The sequence below is a fragment of the Pholis gunnellus genome (genome assembly GCF_910591455.1).
Source record: "Pholis gunnellus genome assembly, chromosome: 22".
Classification (NCBI taxonomy): Eukaryota; Metazoa; Chordata; class Actinopteri; order Perciformes; family Pholidae; genus Pholis; species Pholis gunnellus.
In genome coordinates, this window is record NC_136549.1 from 18,021,225 (window position 1) to 18,036,179 (window position 14,955).

At 42.4% G+C, this 14,955-nt stretch overlaps 1 protein-coding gene across 1 annotated transcript in view; it reads right to left on the reverse strand.

Moving 5' to 3' along the window:
* Positions 1–14,955, reverse strand: part of stab2 (stabilin 2) — a gene marked incomplete at its 5' end in the record, with an annotated part of 30,737 nt that overhangs the window by 14,660 nt on the left and 1,122 nt on the right. Inside the window, 31 exons of the mRNA XM_079183721.1 lie at positions 299–406; positions 496–585; positions 943–1,020; positions 1,339–1,441; positions 1,544–1,677; positions 2,496–2,543; positions 2,626–2,718; positions 2,811–2,906; positions 3,015–3,173; positions 3,326–3,419; positions 3,557–3,740; positions 3,826–3,937; positions 5,498–5,584; positions 5,663–5,764; positions 5,853–5,912; positions 6,445–6,597; positions 6,711–6,791; positions 6,870–6,923; positions 7,010–7,126; positions 8,417–8,479; positions 8,561–8,704; positions 9,288–9,437; positions 9,726–9,805; positions 10,581–10,714; positions 10,800–10,927; positions 11,142–11,338; positions 11,426–11,548; positions 12,545–12,640; positions 12,762–12,828; positions 12,946–13,031; positions 14,396–14,511. Of these exons, the coding sequence (XP_079039847.1) occupies positions 299–406; positions 496–585; positions 943–1,020; positions 1,339–1,441; positions 1,544–1,677; positions 2,496–2,543; positions 2,626–2,718; positions 2,811–2,906; positions 3,015–3,173; positions 3,326–3,419; positions 3,557–3,740; positions 3,826–3,937; positions 5,498–5,584; positions 5,663–5,764; positions 5,853–5,912; positions 6,445–6,597; positions 6,711–6,791; positions 6,870–6,923; positions 7,010–7,126; positions 8,417–8,479; positions 8,561–8,704; positions 9,288–9,437; positions 9,726–9,805; positions 10,581–10,714; positions 10,800–10,927; positions 11,142–11,338; positions 11,426–11,548; positions 12,545–12,640; positions 12,762–12,828; positions 12,946–13,031; positions 14,396–14,511 (3,337 nt within the window). The remainder of the gene's footprint in view (positions 1–298; positions 407–495; positions 586–942; positions 1,021–1,338; positions 1,442–1,543; positions 1,678–2,495; positions 2,544–2,625; positions 2,719–2,810; positions 2,907–3,014; positions 3,174–3,325; positions 3,420–3,556; positions 3,741–3,825; positions 3,938–5,497; positions 5,585–5,662; positions 5,765–5,852; positions 5,913–6,444; positions 6,598–6,710; positions 6,792–6,869; positions 6,924–7,009; positions 7,127–8,416; positions 8,480–8,560; positions 8,705–9,287; positions 9,438–9,725; positions 9,806–10,580; positions 10,715–10,799; positions 10,928–11,141; positions 11,339–11,425; positions 11,549–12,544; positions 12,641–12,761; positions 12,829–12,945; positions 13,032–14,395; positions 14,512–14,955) is intronic.

Sequence of the window (14,955 nt, forward strand, 5' to 3'; positions counted from 1 at the left end):
AATATAGATTTTTAATACGTTTCAGTATTACTTAAATATATAATCATATCATCTGAGAATAAACTGTATTCACGTGTTTATTTCTTCTGTACATCCAATTAAATGAGCCAAAGGTTCACTCGCTGACCAAATAACAAACGTGATTCTTCAAGCTCTTAAAAATCGATATCAATTTAAATAAGATAACAGGAACTGTGAATATTCTATTTCCTCCCTCGGAGAGAAGATGTGGCGTCGTCTCTTCCTTTAGGACCTTTTGTCCGGTTTACAATAAAGACACAAGTTCTACTTCCTGTACCAGAGACTTCGCAGACATCTTCTGGAGGTAATCGGTGACGGCGGCGTCTGTCGGAGCGAAGACGGTGAACTCGTCCGCCTGCTCGATCTCGTCCGTCAGGTTGTAATCCTGAACGAGACAAGCAACGCTGTAAACAAAGTTCACTGACACGATTACAAGAGTTTCAAAGTATGAGGAACGTGTTTGAGAGTTCGTACGATGAGATACGATCGGAACAAAGAGAACTCCGCTCTCAGAGAGAGAGTCGCCAGCAGACCTTCACTCAGCTTCTTCTCAGGAACCAAAACCTGCAGACACAAAGAAAAGGGTCAACGTTAGCATCGTTAGCATCGTTAGCATCGTTAAAGGGTCTAACTTGAACCCTGTTTTAATATGTTCTTGTGTCTGAATGACTAAAGGAAGGAGTCAGAACGAGACTTCATGAGCTACAATAACAACCAGACGGGATCGAGCGGAAGGTAAGAAACAGGTTTGATGTCTCGGTGGGTTTTTTCCCCATAATGTCGTCAGACAGATGTTAGGTGCTGACATCTGCAACGTTCTCCCTGAATACCTCAGCAGTTTAAAAAAAAGCACTTGTCCCCCTCAGAACAACATGAGAAAGACACCAGAATAGTTTCAGTTCACCGTGATTATCTTGGTACCTTATCAATGAGGTGGATCAGTCCGTTGGTAGCAGCTACATTGGGCGTGGTGATGGTCGCTCCTCCGACAGATGTGAGCTGATGGAACAAACACACTGAATCACACCTGAACATCTGCGGAGCTTAGAGGACGTTTGCTAACTGTTTCACGTGTTACACATGTAAACTAAATAAACTGTATGAAATATGGACGTTGCCTCGTGGGTGAAGAGGCGGCTTAACTCTTTAACATAGAAGTCTATGGGAAGTGGACATTTGAGAAACTGCAGTTTTTGGTTTCATTTCGGAGCATTGGAGGTTGCCACTCGATATGAAACTTAAAATGAGCCCTTTGATCTAGTTTTGTGAACAGAAATGATAGAAAATGATGGTGAAACAGCCGTTCTGTGGACTCACCTCATTGGTTGTTGAAACAGGAAGTGATGTCTTGAGAAGGGAGGTCAGGGAGGAAGTGCTGCTCAGACTGGATAAGGGATAGTATCCTGGGATCATGTGATTTCTGTGATAAAGGACGGATGGTTGTTACAGTTCAGTGCTAAAATCTAAAAAAGACAACATGAGCCGGATTGAAATGAAGAGTCTGGCCACGCTGAGCTGTAACCTGATGAGACTCGGCAGGTTTCCCTTCGTGGTCCAGAAGGTTTTGTCCTCTGAAGACATTTTGGAGACGGCAACAGAAGACGGAACCAGGAGGGTGACGTTCTGATCCGACAGAGACCAGGACAGACCGGAGTCCTGGAACACGAGGACAGAAATATATTGTCTGAAAAACACTTACAAAAGGCTAAACATGTGACGTTTGTTCTGAAGATGAAATCAGGTCTTTGTGAATCTTAATGAAGATTGGCAGCACGGATGCAGGGTTCAGGGTTCATGGATCATAAAGGAGGATCATAAAACAACATTCAGTGCCTTCAAAACTAAGAGAAGGACTTTAAAATGATTCTCAGAGGTACAGGGAGCCGGTGTAGTTTGAGTTTTATGATCTCTCATTTTAGATTTTGTTAAAATCCCGGCAGCAGCATTCTGGATGCTCTGTAGTTTTGTAATAGCTGATTTTGGCTAGACGTCTCACCTTCCCTATTGAACAAATTATAAAAGGCCAATGAAGTAAAATGAGGTCAGAATCTAAAATGACACCAACGTTTCTGACTTCGAGGTTGGATGTCCCAGTTTAGTAAATCCAGGATCCGTTGGGCCGACTTGGCCGATCTCAGTCTTTAGTTTTAGGAAGTTCTTGTTTACTCATTGATGGCTGACACACAGTCAGTTAGATTATTATAGTTCTATAGTTATAGAGTATCATGGACAGCTGTGTGTCGTCAGCATAGAGCTGTGGAAATTCACGGCATTCTGATGGATTAAGGGTCCAAGTTGCATCATGTGGCTGGAGAACATTACGGGTCCTAGGACACCGCCCTGGGTCACATAATCGTCAACGTTTGTGACCGAAACCAGCTCAGAGTTTCCTGTTTACACGTCGTAATCGTGTAATTATTGAGTTGATAAATGCTGGTCTGACTAAGGATCCATATGCTTTATGTGACACTCACAGTCGTCCATGTGTAGAACTCGGAGGCGTCTGGCAGAGACATCAGCACCTGAACGCATCACGAAAAAAATATGTCAGGCTTGTTGGTGAAGATGTAGAAGATATATGTAAAGTATGAGCATGACCCTCACCTGTACGACGTCACCGTAACACGCCCGTCCGTCTCCAACGTATCCGTCGTCACAAACACACGTCCAGTGAGAGGACAGCAGGCGGCAGCTGGCCTGAACACAAAACACTTTATTAGACCTGGTTCATCGTCCTTCTGTCTGCTTTAAGTTTCATCACAAAGAAGAAGAAGATCTCTGGGACTTACTAAGTAGTGACAGCCTCCGTTTTCAGTGACACACTGATTCACAGCTTCACAGTCTTGCCCGTTTCCTTTGTAGCCGGCTTTACATGTGCAGTCACTCTGTTGGTTTAACAAGCAGAACTGAGTGTAACACGACTGAGACAGGTGTCTCTAGAAGAAACAGGGTCAGATTGAATTAGTCCTTTTGAAAAGGTGTGATGGTTTCACCTGTCCAGGTCCGACGTAGATGCAGGTGGCGTTGGAGTGGCAGCCTCCACCGTCCGGACCGTCACAGTTGTTGATTGACTGACACTCGTCTCCGTCCTCCCTCCATCCGGTCAGACACTGACAGGTGTGAGTACCTGGTCCTGTCTTTATGCATTTAGCCTGCAGGGGGGCAGCACAGTGACGTCATCGGGTATTAGAAATGTGTTTTTATACACAGTTTCTCCTGACGTCAAATACGTCTTTATTTTATTCCTCTATATATATATTTAAGAAGGTTAAATCAGATTTTTAGAGTTTAATAACTGACTTACGTTCAAACTGCAGCCGCCTCTGCGAGGTGGAGCACAAGGGTCTGACTCCACACAGGTGATACCGTCACCTTGGTAACCAGGTTTACACTCACAGCTGAAATCACACACAGCAGGTAAACTGAACGACAGTTCATTTCATCTGTTCACAGGTAACAGGTGAACCTCAACTGCATCACGGCACAAACTGCTAAACGGCTTCATTATAAGCATGATGGCTGCAGGTAAACTCACCTGGTGGTTCCCAGCGGGTTAAAGTTGCATTCTGCGTGGGCGTGACAGAACTGAGCCTGAACGCCACAAGCCACCGTCATGCGATCGCAGAACCGATCGGTGAAACCCTTCAGACAGGAGTCCAGTTTACAGCGACCGTCTGAGTCCGGACGGTTGTCACACTGTCCGTGGATGCAGGGACAGGCTGAGGACAGACAGGTGAGGTTTAACATCATCATGACATCACACCTACCTGTATGAGGTCAGGGGAAGAGATGAGTCAGACTTACTTCTGTCACAGTTTGGTCCATATTTGTTGGAGGACGAGCAATACTGACAGCGAGAACCTCTGTAGTTTGAATCGCAGATACATGATCCATTTCCTCCGATGCCGTCAAAACACTACAACAGAAAAACACTTCCATTACCATCAGTCTCCTCCAAACAACAGAAAAACACTTCCATTACCATCAGTCTCCTCAAAACACTACAACAGAAAAACACTTCCATTACCATCAGTCTCCTCAAAACACTACAACAGGAAAACACTTCCATTACCATCAGTCTCCTCCAAACACTACAACAGAAAAACACTTCCATTACCATCAGTCTCCTCCAAACACTACAACAGGAAAACACTTCCATTACCATCAGTCTCCTCCAAACACTACCACAGAAAAACACTTCCATTACCATCAGTCTCCTCCAAACACTACAACAGAAAAACACTTCCATTACCATCAGTCTCCTCAAAACACTACAACAGAAAAACACTTCCATTACCATCAGTCTCCTCCAAACACTACAACAGAAAAACACTTCCATTACCATCAGTCTCCTCCAAACACTACAACAGAAAAACACTTCGATTACCATCAGTCTCCTCCAAACACTACCACAGAAAAACACTTCCATTACCATCAGTCTCCTCCAAACACTACCACAGAAAAACACTTCCATTACCATCAGTCTCCTCCAAACACTACAACAGAAAAACACTTCCATTACCATCAGTCTCCTCCAAACACTACAACAGAAAAACACTTCCATTACCATCAGTCTCCTCCAAACACTACCACAGAAAAACACTTCCATTACCATCAGTCTCCTCCAAACACTACCACAGAAAAACACTTCCATTACCATCAGTCTCCTCCAAACACTACAACAGAAAAACACTTCCATTACCATCAGTCTCCTCCAAACACTACCACAGAAAAACACTTCCATTACCATCAGTCTCCTCCAAACACTACAACAGAAAAACACTTCCATTACCATCAGTCTCCTCCAAACACTACCACAGAAAAACACTTCCATTACCATCAGTCTCCTCCAAACACTACAACAGAAAAACACTTCGATTACCATCAGTCTCCTCCAAACACTACCACAGAAAAACACTTCCATTACCATCAGTCTCCTCCAAACACTACCACAGAAAAACACTTCCATTACCATCAGTCTCCTCCAAACACTACAACAGGAAAACACTTCGATTACCATCAGTCTCCTCCAAACACTACCACAGAAAAACACTTCCATTACCATCAGTCTCCTCCAAACACTACCACAGAAAAACACTTCCATTACCATCAGTCTCCTCCAAACACTACAACAGAAAAACACTTCCATTACCATCAGTCTCCTCCAAACACTACAACAGAAAAACACTTCCATTACCATCAGTCTCCTCCAAACACTACCACAGAAAAACACTTCCATTACCATCAGTCTCCTCAAAACACTACAACAGAAAAACACTTCCATTACCATCAGTCTCCTCCAAACACTACCACAGAAAAACACTTCCATTACCATCAGTCTCCTCCAAACACTACAACAGAAGACAAATTAAGACCCTTTCCAAATAAAGGCTTTCATGTTATTAGGTAACTTTTAAAACACCTTGAGCTGTAATTAATTTATATTTATCAGGAAGTGTTGAGTGTTGAATCTGACCTGACCGTGTCCGGAGCACGGAGTCTGGTATCCACCTGGACAGGGTCTACAGTCCGGACCATAGAATCCTTTACAACACGCCGGAGTCTGAACGACAAAACAGAAACATTAAAAACTTGAACTGATACTTTTTGTAATCTGATCTGTGCCGGTGTGTTCGTTTACCGTGACGGTTGCATTGCAGAGAGGCGAGCAACCCGTTGCCAGGATGTTGACAGCTGCTCTGCCAATGGACAGAGTGTAGACGCATCCGAAGGTGGAGGAACCCTGATCAATAAAGAGTTTCTGATCATATAACAAGAGATATAAGGAAAATATAAAACCTGGAGAAAATAAGCAGAGTGAGACGTCTCACCGTGTTGACTCCGGTCGAGCACTGATGCTGTTTGACTTTAGAACAGCCCGAACATTCACCCTGAGAATAAAAGAAGCACTTCAAGGAAAACGGACTTTAAAAAACGTCTTTTGTTTGTGAAGGAAAATAAATAAGTCTGGTGCTGTGAACAGCAGGAAGTCGTAAAATGTTGGATCAAATAACAGACATAACATAATAAATATAATAAGTATTAGATAAGAATATAATCAAAAACACATTTTATGTTGCGCTAATTAGATAAATAATTAAGACTTATCGTGTTGGAGTTTTTCTAATTATAATTAGTTATAATTAGAACTGAGAGTCTGGGATTTCTCTTGAAACTGTGATACGTCCGACTTGGTGCTAAATAATAAAGAAATACACATAAAGTACACATAAAGTACATATAAAGTACACATAAAGTACACATAAAGTACACATAAGTCGTCGGGTGAACAGGGACAAAACTTTAAACTTCAAAAGTGAGACTAAAATGTGTTTTTTCCAGTCCCACTAAAGAATAAAAGTGAGACCAGGATCCAGAATAAAACTCTTGTCATAACAAACATGGCCGCCAGTCGTTGCTCACCTTGATGATCTTGGTCTCGGTGACGTCACACCTGTGGGGCAGCACGGGTTCGATGGAGGGCGGAGTCAGAACTCCATCCAGCACATACAGGCGACCGTTTTTAGCCTCCACCGCCGCCTCCAACACCGTCGCCCCGTTCACCAAAATCTGACCCTGAAAAACAATCGATCTGTTGATATTGATTGATTTCCTTTATTATATATTCAACTCTCTGATATCTGATTAAAAACACTGAATAATCTGTGATTGTTAAGATCCAAACTTACATTTTCTGTCACGTTAATCGTCAGAACCTGATTGGCCATCGTCTCGAGCCTGGGGCCGGACACGACGTTGAAGACGTCCAGCTTCAGGGGACAACGAATCATAATCGTCTTCAGAAGATCTGATTGGTTTGAAAACGTATTTTTTAAAATGGTACTCACCGCGGCCGACGGGACGATGTGGTTCCTCAGAAGCTCCACCAGTTTGTTGTGACCCTAAAAACATTAGATTTGAGACGTTGACAAACAGCTGATTTAAGGTTGATGTTGTTTGTTTGTTTGAGTGTGTTTGTGAGTCTGACTTTGGCGCTGCTCAGGTAGGACAGGTGACCTTCGGTCATCGCATCAAAGGCTGAACTGCTGGGAGCAAAGACGGTGATGGGACCAGGACGGTCCAGGACGGAGTCCAGGTCAGCGTCCTGCACACAAACAAAACCTAAACTTTAGCAAATGAAGCATTAGTTTGAATTTTGAGGTTTATCAAGTTTTCCTAAAAAATTATATTCATTAAGACTACAGAACTTTATGCTTCAGAAACGTATTGTTCTGATCCTGATCCTGATCCTGATCCTAATCCTGATTCTGATCCTGATCCTGAACCTGATCCTGATCCAGCAATACCCAGAGCCGGACTGATAATCTGCACATCTTGAGTCCAGAATGACTCATAGAACTACAACAGTCAAGGTCTGTCTTTCAAACATGAGAGGATTATCTTCTGGAGAGCAGCAATGTGATAAACCTGAAGGGTTTAACCTCTGGAGAGCAGCAATGTGATAAACCTGAAGGGTTTAACCTCTGGAGAGCAGCAATGTGATAAACCTGAAGGGTTTAACCTCTGGAGAGCAGCAATGTGATAAACCTGAAGGGTTTATCCTCTGGAGAGCAGCAATGTGATAAACCTGAAGGGTTTAACCTCTGGAGAGCAGCAATGTGATAAACCTGAAGGGTTTAACCTCTGGAGAGCAGCAATGTGATAAACCTGAAGGGTTTAACCTCTGGAGAGCAGCAATGTGATAAACCTGAAGGGTTTATCCTCTGGAGAGCAGCAATGTGATAAACCTGAAGGGTTTAACCTCTGGAGAGCAGCAATGTGATAAACCTGAAGGGTTTAACCTCTGGAGAGCAGCAATGTGATAAACCTGAAGGGTTTAACCTCTGGAGAGCAGCAATGTGATAAACCTGAAGGGTTTATCCTCTGGAGAGCAGCAATGTGATAAACCTGAAGGGTTTAACCTCTGGAGAGCAGCAATGTGATAAACCTGAAGGGTTTAACCTCTGGAGAGCAGCAATGTGATAAACCTGAAGGGTTTAACCTCTGGAGAGCAGCAATGTGATAAACCTGAAGGGTTTAACCTCTGGAGAGCAGCAATGTGATAAACCTGAAGGGTTTATCCTCTGGAGAGCAGCAATGTGATAAACCTGAAGGGTTTAACCTCTGGAGAGCAGCAATGTGATAAACCTGAAGGGTTTAACCTCTGGAGAGCAGCAATGTGATAAACCTGAAGGGTTTAACCTCTGGAGAGCAGCAATGTGATAAACCTGAAGGGTTTATCCTCTGGAGAGCAGCAATGTGATAAACCTGAAGGGGTTATCCTCTGGAGAGCAGCAATGTGATAAACCTGAAGGGTTTATCCTCTGGAGAGCAGCAATGTGATCTGGCTAACTGATTCAGCATCAGTCCAGGAGAAGAAGTGAAATCTACGAACCTCTAATAAAGACTTGAACTTGTCAAATTTTCCGTAGTCAGAAATGATCTTCATCAGATTCTCCTGAGGAAACAAACAAGACGTTAACGATCAACAAACAAGCGAATCAACGAAAGGTAAAAGTTTGTCAGTTCACTGCTTCACCTGTGAGTTGCTCGCCACTGTGGGTGAAACGCTGTCCATCAGCTTGTTGATGATGTGGATCATCCCGTTGGACGTGACCACGTCCGACTGGAGGATCAAGCCTTTCTTCCTGCTGCCGTGGATACGGATCGTAGTCCGAGAGGCCTGCAGGAGGTCACAGAGACCTTCTGGTTACAACCCAACAACCTCACGGCTTCAAATCAAACAGTCTGTGTGAAATGTGGTCTGAAATACGTCAAACTGTGTATGAGATACCTGAAGGACACCTGGGATCCTGAAAGCCACAACATCTAATTCATGCAAGGTCCCAAACCACTGCAAGAAGCTTTTGATGGGTTGGGAACTGGTCCAATAAAGAGTGAAGTCAAAGCTTCATGTGTTAAAGCTGCATTCTCTCTAGTGTCCACCAGGGGGCGACTCCTCTGGTTGTATAGAAGTCTATGAGAAAATGACTCTACTTCTCTCTTGATTTATTACCTCAGTAAACATTGTAAACATGAGTTTATGGTCTCAATCTCTAGTTTCAAGTCTTCTTCAATACAGCATGATGTTCATTTAGTACATGATGGTCCATTTAGAGTCACACAGACCATAAAGCAGGGGATGCTTTAGGGGCGGGGCTACACAGTGATTGACAGGTCTCTCTTATTATTATTATTATTATTATTATTATTATTATTATTATTATTATTATTATTATTATCAGAACCCTTGTGATGGTTCTCACCCCCTCTGAAGAGTCGGTCTCAGCTGATTTTCCAGTCAAAGTGAAGAAGACGTTCGTTTTCTTCAGAGTGTCAAAGGGCATCACCCCGGCAACCAGGTGAAGCTTACACAGGTATTCAGCTTTAGAAGAGTCTGATGTCAGAGTCCTCATCTGAGAGACAGAGAGACAGAGAGAGAGAGAGAGAGAGAGACAGAGAGAGAGAGAGAGAGAGAGAGAGAGAGACAGAGAGAGAGAGAGAGACAGAGAGAGACAGAGACAGAGAGACGGAGGGAGAGAGAGAGAGAGAGACAGATGGACAAGTTAACCTCTCTCACAGTAAAGACGTGTTTGTCTCTAAAATGAACTTCAAAGTAAAATCTTGTCTGAGTCAACAGGAAGTAAAAGTTTCAAAATAAGAGTCAGGTTCTTTAAATTGACTGAAGATGAAGTTAATCTTACTGAAATCCCTCTGAAGCCTTTATTGATCGGGACAAACAGAGTGAAAGGACCCAAATTCTGCAGCGGCCACGAAACAGAACCTGAACACAAACAAACACAATTATTGTTTTTGTTAATTTAATTCATATTAGAGAATAAAAAGAATGAAAAAATACTTGAAGAAGAGATGCAAGGTTTCAGTCAAAATGTGCCACATTTAAGATCATTTTAGCAAACTATAGAATTTTGTTTTAATGTTATTATTAATGAAAAACCCTAAAACGACGAAATGCAACGAAGATATAAAATATATCTGTTTTAAGTCACTGTGATCAACCGGAGAAACATTTTTTAAATCCTGAATTTTAACATCTGGGAGAAGTTGTGTTGAGGCTGATAAACTGTGGTTAAGGTTAAGCAACTAAAACTGTTGAATATTTACACTTTAATGCTAACTTAGCTTAGCATAAAGACTGCAAAAAAGAGGGTTAACAGCTAGCCCGGCTCCGTCCAAAGTTCAGATACACGGGTCACAGATTTAAACACGTAGTTATCGTTGTTAAGTGATACAAAGCTACACCAGAAGGGTTTATCCTCTGGAGAGCAGCAATGCTCTTGGTTTAAGTTAAAATAACAATGTGTGTTACGTTAACTCTTTATACGACGCCACCTGACTTCCTGCTTTGTTCCCGTCATCTTGACGACGGCCACCAGAGGCCGCCGTTTAAAACATTAAAATGTGTCTCACTGAGCTGTAAAAAAAGAGTTTTAGAGACTTTTTAACAGCGCAGACGTCTAAATGTTCTTACAAACGTTTACCTGGAAACTAATTAATCTAAGAGTCATAACTTTCTACATAATAAATCATCTTCACACCTAGCAGAGCGACGGCGTTGCTCAGCTGACCGCTCCACTGTCCTCCCGGCTCGGTGTTCAGCTCGTTCAGACGCTGCATGATGTTCCCGTAACAAACTTTACCGTTACCAAGGTAACCCTGGAGACAGGTGCATCTGATGGGACAACGGTGGTGCACAGTTATAAAACTCTGAACACTCACAGCAGAAACAACAGAGAGAAGAAAGAAAAGTGACCGACTCGACTCTTTCTGGTCCGACGGTGGTGCAGTTGGCGTCCTTGTGACAGGAATCTGGTCTGCAGGACTCCTTTAAGGTGCAGCCGCCGTCCAGCTGGTGTTCAAACCCGGGAAGACACTCGCAGTGAGACTAAACCAGAGAGAACACAGACGGTGGGTTTCCCCTGAACATACAGGACTGCTGCCCCTACAGGCTGCAGGGTCCATTACAGCATCAACAAGAACAAGATCAATTATTTAAACACCAATCTGGATCTGGATCCTGATCTTGTTTCTAATCCAGATTGTGCCCCTGATCCTGATCCTGACCCTGGTCTTGACCCCCTAACCCGATCCATCCTTACCTTCCCTGGTCCGTCGTAGACGCAGCGTACGGACTCGGCAGAGCAGCCTCCCTGTCTGGTCTGACACGGATCAATGGCCATGCAGACTCGCCCGTCCCCCGTGTAGCCCTCCTTACAGGCACAGAGGTGCTGGTCTGGACCGGTGTGGATACAGGAGGCCTCGGCGTGACAGACCCGCTGGAGACAAGGGTTTATGGCTGAGGAGACAAACATCACAACCTCTTTTAATGTCCTCTATACGACGTCTTAAAGGACCTGAGTTATTATAGTTTGTGTAAACTCACATAAACACTGAGCTCCGGATTTCTGGTAACCAGGTAGACAATGACACACCAGCTTTCCTGTTAGAGCTTCTTCCATACAGCGAGAGTTATGCAGGCAGCCGAGAGACGCACACTCAGGGAGCTCTGCAACACAACAAAGGTGAGAACAGGAACAACAACAGTACAGGTAACAGGTGAGACAACAGCAGTACAGGTAACAGGTGAGACAACAATAGTACAGGTAACAGGTGAGACAACAATAGTACAGGTAACAGGTGAGACAACAATAGTACAGGTAACAGGTGAGACAACAATAGTACAGGTAACAGGTGAGACAACAGCAGTACAGGTAACAGGTGAGACAACAATAGTACAGGTAACAGGTGAGACAACAGCAGTACAGGTAACAGGTGAGACAACAACAGTACAGGTAACAGGTGAGACAACAACAGTACATGTAACAGGTGAGACAACAACAGTACGGGTAACAGGTGAGACAACAACAGTACAGGTAACAGGTGAGACAACAACAGTACATGTAACAGGTCAGACAACAACAGTACAGGTAACAGGTGAGACAACAATAGTACAGGTAACAGGTGAGACAACAATAGTACAGGTAACAGGTGAGACAACAACAGTACGGGTAACAGGTGAGACAACAATAGTACAGGTAACAGGTGAGACAACAACAGTACAGGTAACAGGTGAGACAACAACAGTACAGGTAACAGGTGAGACAACAACAGTACAGTTAACAGGTGAGACAACAATAGTACAGGTAACAGGTGAGACAACAATAGTACAGGTAACAGGTGAGACAACAATAGTACAGGTAACAGGTGAGACAACAATAGTACAGGTAACAGGTGAGACAACAATAGTACAGGTAACAGGTGAGACAACAATAGTACAGGTAACAGGTGAGACAACAACAGTACAGGTAACAGGTGAGACAACAACAGTACAGGTAACAGGTGAGACAACAATAGTACAGGTAACAGGTGAGACAACAATAGTACAGGTAACAGGTGAGACAACAGCAGTACAGGTAACAGGTGAGACAACAATAGTACAGGTAACAGGTGAGACAACAATAGTACAGGTAACAGGTGACTTTTCTAGTGTTCAGAGACTAACCTTGATCACAGTTTGGACCTTTATATCCAGAGAAACAGGTGCATCTCCCATCGCCTTTTAAACCAGAGTCACACAGACCGTGGACACAAGAACACACTGTAGAGACAGAAAACACAGAAGAAGAACACATGAACACTGTAGAGACAGAACACATAGAAGAACACATGAACAATGTAGAGACAGAACACATAGAAGAACACATGTTATTTAAAGTTACCTGAGCTGCAGGTGGGACCATATCGAGCAGGTGCGCAGTCCTGACAAGCAGTTCCTGCAAATCCCACCTGAGTTGATGACACACACACACACACACACACATATTACTATAAATAATAATATTCTAGTGTTACTAAATAAATAAGTAATAATAATGATATTAAATAGTAACACTCTTGGTTTACCTGACAGCTGCAGGTCCCGTTCCCCCCCGCTCCATCAGAACAGACCCCTCGGTTCCTGCAGGGTCTGTCGGCTCGATCCGGACACTCTGAGAAACAGGAAACAGTCAGCAGACAAACGTTGTTTTGATGTTTTCTGAGAGGAAACAGATCTTCCCTCCATCCATCCCTCCACTTCCTGCTCTCCAGTCTTTATCTTCTGTCCGCCTCTTATCTCCACGAGTCATCACTTCTTCAAGCGGATCTGTTTCCTTCTTTTCAACAAACCATTAAAAGCTGCTATCATGAGAACACATCGGAGTCAAAGCTCACTGTTACAAAGTTCTATCTCTAAGTTTCAGCTCACCGTCCTCACATGAGACGCTGTTAAACCTTATATGTAACTCTTCACAATATGTTTACATGTGAAGCTAAAAGTTCAATCAAATCAAAACATAAATGTTAAAAAATCCAAACGTTAAATCTAAATATGACTCTAAATATTAAATCTAAACATTGCATCTAAATATTACATGTAAATGTTAAATATGACTGAACGTTAAATATAATTATGAAATGAAAAATCTAAATCTAAATATTAAATCTAAATATTCAATTTAAATCAACTTAATCCAAATGATGCACAAAGTTAACAATGATCTCACATATAACATGTAGTTTTACATGAATTCCTGTTTTACATGTGAAGACAGTGAACGAAATATTCAAACCTATCAGCTGGAATCTGGTAACTAAATATGAATATTGGATCCCTGTAGCTTTTGAGCAAAGGCTGCTGGTTTGAATCCCAGGACACGTGTGGACGTTATGTTTGTGAGTTAAACCTGAAGTCTGTCCAGCTCCGTCTGACTCAGCACATTTCTGTCCTGCTGACTGTCGGGAGGAAGGAAGTCCTGGTTCCTGCAGGACCGTGTGCATCCTGCAGGACTGAGCCCTGATCCTGTGACAGGACCTGGAGGCCTCGTCTTCAGAGGACACGTCCTCCAGAGGGAAAGACATGTCCAACCTCTGAAGACATCGAACAGCTAACAGCGTCTCTTTTTATTCATATTCAGTTATTGATATCAGATATGACGGAATGCTGCTCCTCCATGAGACAATAGAATATATTATCATCATTATTATTATCATTATTATAATTATAATTATTATCATCGTTATCATTGTTATTAATACTATCATTATTATTATCATTGTTATTATTATTGTTATTATAATTATAATTATTATCATCGTTATCATTATTTTTATCATTGTTATTATTATTGTTATTATTATTGTTATTAATACTATCATTATTTTTATCATTGTTATTATTATTGTTATTATATGTTTAGCTTTGAAGCTTGATGAGCAGCCCATCACCTTTCCTTTCTACATACTCTCTACATCTCCGTGTACTGATCACATTCCTGCTCCCCAGAGGATGAACCCCATGTGTTTCTGAACTCACCGATACAGTCCGGACCCCAGAAGCCTGGACAGCAGCTGGTCACCTCCACCTCCCTGTAGCACTCGAAGGAGCAGCCGCTGATGTGCAGCTTCAGACTCGGAGTCCGGATGAAGTACCTGAACCGAGACAGAACTCTTATTATTTATTATATAATTATTATTAGATATATGATGTATTCAAATCTATCCAGAAGAAAGAAATCAGGGAGCTCAAAGTCTGGATGGATCACTGAAGACCTTAAAGACGATGATGAGATGCTAAAAAACATGATCTGAATGTGACTCTTATTAATGTATAACATGTCAATCTACATATGTTTGTGTACATTATATTATATATATATTAGCATGTATTTATACTATGCCGTGTTCATGTTTGTACCTTTGTATGGTTTATTTGAATGCTGAATAAACTCTTCTTCTGACTGGTAAAGAACTAGTAAAGAACTGGAAAGAACTAGTAAAGAACTAGTAAAGAACTAGTAAAGAACTAGAAAAGAACTGGTAAAGAACTAGTAAAGAACTAGTAAAGAACTAGAAAAGAACTGGTAAAGAACTAGT